Source organism: Carassius auratus, chromosome 40 (assembly GCF_003368295.1).
Source record: "Carassius auratus strain Wakin chromosome 40, ASM336829v1, whole genome shotgun sequence".
Lineage (NCBI taxonomy): Eukaryota > Metazoa > Chordata > Actinopteri > Cypriniformes > Cyprinidae > Carassius > Carassius auratus.
In genome coordinates this window covers 18011498-18021951 of record NC_039282.1, presented here as the reverse complement: position 1 = coordinate 18021951, position 10454 = coordinate 18011498, and the positions used below count along the sequence as shown (strand labels likewise).

The 10454-nt window shown below is 46.2% G+C and overlaps 1 protein-coding gene across 4 annotated transcripts in view; it reads right to left on the bottom strand.

Annotated features, from left to right (window-relative positions):
- Positions 1-9057: 9057 nt before the first annotated feature.
- Positions 9058-10454, bottom strand: part of LOC113058745 (cell adhesion molecule 2-like) — a 239526-nt gene continuing 238129 nt past the window's right edge. For all 4 annotated transcript variants that reach the window (XM_026226928.1, XM_026226931.1, XM_026226929.1 and 1 more), the window contains one exon: positions 9058-10446. In XM_026226928.1, the coding sequence (XP_026082713.1) occupies positions 10341-10446 (106 nt within the window). In that variant the 3' untranslated portion in view covers positions 9058-10340. The remainder of the gene's footprint in view (positions 10447-10454) is intronic.

Below are 10454 nucleotides of genomic sequence, written 5' to 3'. Positions count from 1 at the left end.
ACAGAACCAAACCTTATTATCTGCAAGAGGGAAAATCTGAAAAGTAAATGTATTTTAAATATACATATTAAGATAAAAGTTGTGTTTGGTTTGCCCTCCTGCTCCGAATTTAAATATTCTTCCATGTCTAAGGAACATTGAATTTTATCAGTAGAAAAACCCTTTTTCTGTTGGTCCATCTGTCTGCTCAAGGTCACTGGGCCATTTCAGTGTCCGTCATTAAGCTAAACACTGACAATCGGGTACCTTCGTGGTCTTCTGCGAGTGTATCGATTGTTCCTTGTTTTGTTAAAACTAACTAGATTCAAAACTTAATCATTTATCTTTTAAATTGTAATTACTCTGTGCGGCCCGACAGGCTCTTAGCTTGGTTCTTAATTGTCCTTTCAAGGTGATCTCACTTGTTTACCTCCTCCATGCATACTTAAGGTCTCCAAATTACTTATTTAGTTTGGTTTTTCCTCTCAAAGGTCTTTAATGAGGTATGTGCTTAGAAATATTCCAATGAAATTCATTCCAGTGAATTGGTTTTTCCTAAATGCACCTCTTTCTCATATTTAACCTATGAAAATCTGATTTATTCTAGTGAATCGGTTCATCCTAAACAAACCTTTTTCTCATATGTAGCTTAGGAAAATCCAATTCATCTGTACAAAATTCTCTCTTATGAAGCTTTAGAAAGTTTAATACGTTCTAGTGAATCGGTTAGTCCTAAACATATCTCTTTCTCATTTATAACTCTCATACAGTATGCAGCTTTGAAAAGTCATATTCATTCTAGTGAATCATTTAGTCTTAAACAGCCCTCCTTCTCTCATATGTAGCTTGATTCTAGTGAATCAATCAATTTATCCTTAATGGATCTCTATAGTACTTAGCTTAGATTCATTTTGGTGAATGAATTGGATCATCCTAAATGGACAAACCTCTCTATTCTACAGCATGTAGCTTTGGGTAGCTTTGGATAGTTAGAATCTTTTAACTGAATCAGTTTGTTTTTAACAGTTACCACTTGTAGATTTGGAAAGTCAGATTAATTTTAGTAAATAAGTTTGTTTTAAACCGCTATCACATGTAGCTTGGGAAAGTCAGAATCATTTTAGTGAATCTGTTTGTTTTAAACAGTTATCACATAGCTTTGGAAAGTCAGATTCATTTTAGTTAATCAGTTTGTTTTAAACTATTATCACATGTAGCTTTGGAAAGTCAGAATCATTTTAGTGAATCAGTTTGTTTTAAAAGGTTATCACATGTAGCTTTGGAAAGTCTGAATCATTTTAGTGAATCAGTTTGTTTTAAGCAGTTATCAAGTAGCTTTGGAAAGTCAGAATCATTTTAGTGAATCAGTTAGTTTTAAAAAGTTATCACATAGCTTTGGAAAGTCAGATTAATTTTAGTGAATCAGTTTGTTTTAAACTGTTTTCATATGTAGCTTTGGAAAGTCAGATTCATTTTAGTGAATCAGTTTGTTTTAAACGGTTATCACATGTAGCTTTGGAAAGTCAGAATCACTTTAGTGAATCAGTTTGTTTTAAACCGTTATCAAGTAGCTTTGGAAATTCAGATTCATTTTAGTGAATCAGTTTGTTTTAAACTGTTTTCATATGTAGCTTTAGAAAGTCAGAATCATTTTAGTGAATCAGTTTGTTTTAAACAGTTATCATGTAGCTTTGGAAAGTCAGATTCATTTTACTGAATCAGGTTGTTTTAAACCATTATCACATGTAGCTTTGGAAAGTCAAAATCATTTTACTTTATCAGTTTGTTTTAAATAGTTATCACTTAGCTTTGGAAAGTCAGATTAATTTTAGTGAATCAGTTTGTTTTAAACTGTTTTCATATGTAGCTTTGGAAAGTCAGATTAATTTTAGTGAATCAGTTTGTTTTAAACAGTTATTATGTAGCTTTGGAAAGTCAGATTCGTTTTAGTGAATCAGTTTATTTAAAACTGTTTTCATATGTAGCTTTGGAAAGTCAGATTCATTTTAGTGAATCAGTTTGTTTTAAACCGTTATCACATGTATCTTTGGAAAGTCAGATTCATTTTAGTGACTCAGTTTGTTTTAAACTATTATCACATGTAGCTTTGGAAAGTCAGAATCATTTTAGTGAATCAGTTTGTTTTAAACAGTTATCACGTGGCTTTGGAAAGTCAGATTCATCTTAGTGAATCAGTTTGTTTTAAACTATTATCACATGTAGCTTTGGAAAGTCAGAATCATTTTAGTTTATCTGTTTTAAATAGTTATCATGTAGCTTTGGAAAGTCAGATTCATTTTAGTGAATCAGTTTGTTTTAAACTATTATCACATGTAGCTTTGGAAATTCAGATTCATTTTAGTGAATCAGTTTGTTTTAATCAGTTATCACGTAGCTTTGGAAAGCCAGATTCATTTTAGTGAATCAGTTTGTTTTAAACTGTTTTCATATTGTGACGAGCACTCCCAGAGGAATCAGCGTCGCCCTGGAAACCAAACCAAAACACCTGCACGTCCTCGTCACCGGCTGATCGGTCACAGCTGCTCCCCATCAGCCAGCACATTGAAAAGCAGCACATGTTGCACTGAGAAGAGGTTCTCAAACAGAACGCAAAGCTGGACTAACCCCTCTCTCCTATCCCCACAGAAAGCAGCGAGTGACCGACAGCCCACACCCTTTGGAGCACGTCTGGACACCCACTTTCCCCTTGATTGGCACAGAGGAGCACGGAGAGCACACGGGGAGCACCAACCAGCGGAAAGCAGATCAGGACACTTCACCAGGCACCCTTCACTTTTCAATAAACCCACCCTCCGGGGCTTTTGATTTCACGTACCTCTTGTCGAGTGGTTCTTCACCCCGTGACAGTGGTGGAGAATGCGGGCAGAACAGTGAGGAATCACCGACAAGGTCACCGCCCCAACTCCTAATTTTTTTTTTGCTTTCTGTCAGCAGCACCACGGAAGGCGGCACGCGCGGCCCCACGATGGAGGACGTCTTACAACGCCTCGCTGAGGTTAGCATCCGCCAGCAGCAAATAGCGGAACACCTCGCCACTCGCCTGGGCAGGACGGAGGATGAACTCGCCGCCGTCTGGGCGGCCGCGGCCCAGCGCGTTCCGCTACCTGAGCCTCGGGCACAAGCCACCCGTCTGTTGCCCAAGATGACGGCCGATGACGATGTGGAAGCCTTCCTTCAGGTCTTCGAAAACACTGCCCACCGAGAGGGATGGCCAGAGGACGAGTGGGCACGTGCGCTGGCACCCCTACTCACCGGTGAAGCACAGAGGGCTTACTTCTCGCTCCCCCTGACGAGTGCCGACAGTTATGTCGAAGTGAAGCGAGAGATCCTGGCTAGGCTGGGCCTCTCCCCTGTAAGTGCCGCCCAGCAGTTCCACGAGTGGGAATACAAGCCCCGGGTGCCAGCCCGTGCCCAGGCAGCCGAACTCAGCCGCCTCGCCCAGCACTGGCTGTTGGCAGGAAACCCCACACCAACACAGGTAGCGGAACGAGTGGTGGTCGATCGCCTCCTGCGCGCACTACCTCGCGCCCACCGACAGGCCGTCGGCATGAGGGACCCACGTGACGTCCGGGAACTAGTGGAGGCGATCGAGCTGGCGGATGCCGTTCATCCCAGCGGGGCAGGGGACCGGCTGCCGCCATTCCCCCGGAGGGTGGTCCAGGAGCGACGCCCGCTCGAAGGCACCGCGCGACCCGTCAGCAGGCCGACGGTTCCCCCACCGCGAGATGAGCCCATGCCAAGTGCCGAACCACCGTCGCCTCCGCGAGCCTGGCTGGCAGGCTGCATCCTTCACCAACGGGTGCCGGCGGGAGCCCCCGAAGCAGATGTGAAGGTGGATGGAAGACGGTTCCGGGCCCTGTTGGACTCAGGCAGTGCGGTCACCCTCATCCAGGCGCGGCTGTGCGCCCCGCGAAGCGGCCGGAAAAACTTCCTACCGATTACCTGTGTGCACGGAGACACTCGTCAAGTACCGGCCCGTGAGATGGTCATTTCGTCCCCCCAAGGCACCTGGCCAGTGGAGGTAGGCCTGGTGAAGGACCTGCCGGTGGCCGTACTGCTTGGAAGGGATTGGCCCGGCTTCGAGAAGCTGCTGTCCGCCGCTACCCAGCCTGCCAGCCCCAAGGGGAACCGTCGAAGACCGAGGCGGCCGCCTGGACCCCGCCGCCGACCGGCCCTGCTCGTCTCCGACAGTGGGAGAGAAGGTGAGGCCCCCTCCCAATCTACTAATCTGTTTTATGATGTCTACCAACAGGCCGCTGGAGGGGGCTCTTTCGCCAAGGAACAGCGGGAGGACGACCGACTCAAGCACTGTTGGAGCCAGGTGCGAGTCGTGGATGGAGAGGACGTCCTCCCCCGGCCCCACCCTCTCCCACATTTTGTCGTAGAGAATGGCCTGCTGTATTGTGTCGCCCAGCGTAGGGGGGAGGAGAAAAAGTTACTAGTTGTGCCTCGTGCCAAGACCGAGACCATTCTGGAGCTGGCCCATTCCCACCCCATGGCAGGACACCTCGCGGCAGCCAATACTGCCCAACGCATCCGCGACCGTTTCCATTGGCCGGGCCTGGACGCCGAGGTAAAGCGGTTCTGCCAGGCCTGCCCGACCTGTCAGGCCACGTAGCCCCGGACTCCTCCCCCCAGCCCGCTCATCCCGCTGCCTATCATCGAGGTGCCCTTCGAGCGGATTGGAATGGACATAGTGGGGCCGTTGCCGAAGTCTGCCCGAGGGCATGAGCACATCCTGGTCATCGTCGACTATGCCACCCAGTACCCAGAAGCAGTCCCCCTGCGGAAGGCCACCGCAAAGTCCATCGCCCAGGAGCTGTTTCTGCTGGCCAGCCGAGTCGGCCTCCCCTCAGAGATCCTGACTGACCAGGGAACCCCCTTTATGTCCCGGCTAATGGCTGACCTCTGCCGGCTGCTGCGAGTGAAGCAGTTGAGGACCACTGTTTATCACCCCCAGACTGATGGCCTCGTAGAGAGATTTAACCAGACCCTCAAGCAAATGCTCAGACGTGTGGCGGCGGAGGACAAGCGGGATTGGGACCTCATGATCCCCTACGTGCTCTTCGGGATCCGCGAAGTTCCCCAGGCCTCAACTGGCTTCACCCCCTTCGAGCTCCTGTTTGGCCGTCAACCCCGGGGCCTCTTGGACGTGGCCCGGGAAGCGTGGGAGCAGCAGCCGGCCCCGCATCGTACCGTCATCGAACATGTCCGGCAAATGAGGGAACGGATCGACCGAGTGATGCCGTTAGTCCGGGAACACCTCACCAGGGCCCAACAAGCGCAGCAACGTCATTATGACCGGACAGCCCAGCCACGGGAGTTCCAACCGGGAGACCGCGTCATGGTCCTGGTCCCCAGCTCCGCCTGCAAATTTCTGGCCTCCTGGAAGGGGCCCTACTCGGTCGTCGAGAGGGTTGGACCGGTCACTTACCGCCTGAGACAGCCGGGACGAAGGCAGGCGGAGCAACTCTACCACGTCAACCTCCTAAAGAAATGGGTGGGGACCCGGGACCAAGTAGCTGCCCTAAGCCTCACCGAGCCCGTGGTTGTGGATATCAACCCCCACCTTTCGGCTGCCCAGAAGACGGAGCTGCAGCACCTGGTCAGTCAGTTCCAGGATGTGTTCTCCTCTCAGCCCGGGCAGACCAACGTGCTTCAACACCATATCCGGACGCCCCCAGGAGTCGTCGTTAGGCAACGGCCCTACCGAGTCCCGGAGGCTCGTCGGCAGGCTATTGAGGAAGAGGTCCAACAGATGCTAAAGTTGGGGGTAATAGAACCATCCCAGAGTCCGTGGTCCAGCCCCATTGTGATGGTCCCAAAGCCGGATGGCACCCTCCGCTTTTGTAACGACTTCCGCCGCCTGAACGAAGTCTCCGAATTCGACGGGTACCCCATGCCTCAGGTGGACGAACTGCTGGACCGGCTAGGAAGGGCCCGGTATATCAGCACCCTAGACCTAACCAAGGGCTATTGGCAGGTACCGCTCTCCGAGGCCGCCAAGCCGAAAACCGCCTTCTCCACCCCCAGTGGCCACTGGCAGTACCGGACCCTTCCCTTCGGCCTACATGGGGCCCCCGCGACGTTCCAGCGGATGATGGACATCCTCCTGCGGCCTCACCAAGCTTACGCGGCCGCCTACCTGGATGACGTCGTGGTCCACTCCGAGGCGTGGGACGGACATCTGGATCGTCTGCGGAGGGTGCTCTCGGAGCTCCGGCGGGCTGGACTTACCGCCAACCCCCGAAAATGCCACCTAGCCCTCTCTGAGGCCAAGTACCTGGGCTATCAAGTCGGCCGAGGACTCATCCGGCCGCAAGACAAGAAAGTGGAGGCCATCCACGCCGCACCAAGACCGGAGACAAAGACCCAGGTACGAGCCTTCTTGGGGTTGGCTGGTTATTATCGTTGTTTTATCCCCAACTTCTCCTCTTTAGCCGCCCCCCTGACAGACCTGACCAGGAAGGGGCAGCCGGAGAAAGTATGCTGGACCCCGTCGGCGGAAGAAGCCTTCTCCCAGGTGAAAGCAGCACTCACGTCCTCGCCGGTACTCCACGCCCCGGACTTTAGCTGCCCCTTCCTGCTGCAGACGGATGCTTCCGACACAGGACTAGGAGCGGTCCTCTCCCAAATTCAGGAAGGTGAGGAGCATCCGATCATCTACATCAGCAGGAAGCTGTCCCCCGCCGAGAGGAAATACGCCGCTGTGGAGAAGGAAGCCCTGGCCATCAGGTGGGCAGTCCTGGAGCTCCGGTACTACCTCCTGGGCCGCAAGTTCACCCTGGTAACCGACCACGCGCCCCTACAGTGGATGGCCCGCGCCAAGGACACCAACGCCAGGGTGACTCGCTGGTTCCTAGCGCTCCAGGACTTCCACTTCGAAGTCCGCCATCGAGCTGGGGCCGCCAACGCGAACGCCGATGGCCTCTCCCGGATCTGGACAGCTTATGCAGGTCTGTCAGGGGTCATTCCCCTCCCTCCCCTAATCTCACCCCTACTTTCTACATGTCTTCGCAGGACCAGAACGACGCTTAGGGGGGGGGGGGATGTGACGAGCACTCCCAGAGGAATCAGCGTCGCCCTGGAAACCAAACCAAAACACCTGCACGTCCTCGTCACCGGCTGATCGGTCACAGCTGCTCCCCATCAGCCAGCACATTGAAAAGCAGCACATGTTGCACTGAGAAGAGGTTCTCAAACAGAACGCAAAGCTGGACTAACCCCTCTCTCCTATCCCCACAGAAAGCAGCGAGTGACCGACAGCCCACACCCTTTGGAGCACGTCTGGACACCCACTTTCTTCTTGATTGGCACAGAGGAGCACGGAGAGCACACGGGGAGCACCAACCAGCGGAAAGCAGATCAGGACACTTCACCAGGCACCCTTCACTTTTCAATAAACCCACCCTCCGGGGCTTTTGATTTCACGTACCTCTTGTCGAGTGGTTCTTCACCCCGTGACAATATGTAGCTTTGGAAAGTCAGATTCATTTTAGTGAATCAGTTTGTTTTAAACCATTATTACATGTATCTTTGGAAATTCAGATTCATTTTAGTGAATCAGTTTGTTTTAAACTGTTTTCATATGTAGCTTTGGAAAGTCAGATTCATTTTAGTGAATCAGTTTGTTTTAAACATTTATCACATGTAGCTTTGGAAATTCAGATTCATTTTAGTGAATCAGTTTGTTTTAAACTGTTATCATATGTAGCTTCGGAAAGTCAGATTCATTTTAGTGAATCAGTTTGTTTTAAACTGTTATCACATATTTAGATGGTTATTGTATAAACATGTTCTGAAAAGATTCAGTGCTTCGAGCTCCATGTGCATTTTGTATCAGTATGTCTTTGACTCGAAAGTTTGATGTTGTTGCCCTAATTGGGGTTATTTATTCATTTAAAAACCCAAATTCGTGTACTGTAATTATAAGTAACATTGATTAGAGGCACAGGATATCACACATGGGAGACTGGGGGTTAGTTGTCACACTTTTTACTGCAGTGTATATTTCTCAGGGTGGGGTTTATTTTATGAATTAGTTCATTTCTACTGAAGGATATTGACCATTTAACCAGTATAGTTCTAGAAACCACTAGTAACTAAATCCTCCTTGCTTTGAGAAAAATGGCAAGATTATTTTTATTTATTTTATTTTATTTACCCAGAGCCCTAAATGACCATTAATTCCAAACTTGTCCTTACATGTAAAAACCCATTTGAAAATAAATAAGTTTCCATTGTTGTGCTGTAAAGTCTATCCATTTTCAATGGTTAATTCCATCAACTAACAAGCATTAACTAACATTTAAACACACAGCACACAATCTTTGCGAGTGCAGAGAAATGTAATGGTTTTGTGAAGGCTATTCAGTTAAGCCTCAGTCTAGATTTAAGGCTGAACACACTGCATTGCTCCTTCCCAAATTTTTTTTTTCTTTTCTTTTTTTTGATCTCCTCAAATCCTTTCCTGTAATTTCTCTGCCAAACTCGCACTATGGATTACGTAAAGCTGTCGGTGTGTTGGTACAGTGGAAAGAAGGACAGGATTTGAAATTTTCGGCAGAAAGCCACTTAAAGTTGGAGACAATAAACAAAGCTTTGAGAGAAGAAGAGAGCTTCTGGCTCTTGGGGGCAGCATGTAGCCACAACACAAGCCCAGAATGTTTGAAAGATTGTTCCATTATTTCAACTCAAGGATCTGATTTACTCACATATTAAGCACCTAAATACTATAATATAATATAAAATATGTTTAATATAATATAATAATACAGTTACATTTTTTGATTTTTTTTCAACATTATTTGCATATTGCATAATTGTATGAATTATATGTATGTATATGTATGTGTGTGTGTGTGTGTGTATATATAATATAAAATATAAAATATTGTTACAAATGTGATATATGCACATATATATATATATATATATATATATATATATATATATATATATATATATATATATATATATATATATATATATAATATGTGTGTGTGTGTTTAGTGTTCAGACAGACTTATGTGTTGCATGAAGAAGAAAACACAAATCTGAGTTTGTGCATATTTTACTCAGTAATCTTGAGTTTTTTCTTTTCTTACAGAGGCATAGTTTGAAAAAGTCAGATATTTAATGTAAAAGCAACCTCACACATTTTCCCATACAGCAAGAAAACAATAAAGCAAATCAAGAGCTCTTAGAAAAATGTCTTCGTCCTAGTCGATGTTAAAAAGAGTGAAATAAAGTATGAACACTGGAAATGTTTCGTAAAAACGTACACCGAAGATCACGCTTCTCCAGAGCTTCAATGTGTGGTCGTATGTTTTGTTGCAAACACAAAGGCAATAATGGTGATTGTTGATCTGACCTTCTCATGAACAAACGGTCCTATCTGTTCACAAGCTTAGAAAAAACACTAATAGTAATGTGTTGTGTTTGTCCATCAGATTTACCCAATAAATTAGTATTAATGACAATTATCCCTCGGGACAAACTTAGTATAGAGAGGCTAAAATGGAATCGCACACATGAAGCATAAAACAGAGCAATAAAGAATTCAAATTCAGTTAAATAAACCGCTTACTAAATGCTGAAGTATACACATTATATACATTCCCTGGGTTGGGACAATACAAACTAACAAACAAATATTTACTCCACTAATATAAATTTAAATAATGGGACACTTGAAATAGATATTGTGACATTTGTTTTCTCCTATATATATATATATATATGGGATCCTATAGTTGAACAATATTCCACCAATAATCACTTTAGCAAAGTAATATACAGCATTATTAACAAGGGTCGGTCAGCGAATCGCAATGAAACAATGCTGAACTTCCATTCAAACGTCGAACAAATGGCTCGATTCACAAAGCAAGAACAAAAACGCATTCACTCCAGTGATAAAAGACAAATTCAATTAGGCTCTTCTTTTCATCCTGAGACTGTCTAAAACCAGTGACATTTTACAATGACTTTGTGCTTACGTTTGATACATTTTCAGGTTTGAAATAAACGCTCGGAGGTGGGCGGGGGGGTATTAACAGTGCAAGAATATACAGACAGGTATGATGGAGATAGAAAATAATCTCGCTTCTAATGGCTACACACCAATTCTCATTTGTGCTTCATCGAGTTCCTGCCACTTTCAATCCGTCGGCTTGTTTGGGTGTATGTACATTACATAATTGTCTGTATCTCTTGGGCACATTCTTTATTACAGGGCGTACTTTAAAAAAAAAATAATAAGAAATACCAAAAAAACACCCACTTTCAAAATGGAAAACAACAGACACGCACACACAAACAAAGACAGTACATGATATTTACATTATACATCTCACGTATTCTTGTCTTAAAGCGTAATTATTGGCAAAGCCAAGGTTTTCCGACTTGAGATGAACCACATTTCTTGCCGCTCCCTGGTAATATCTGTAAAA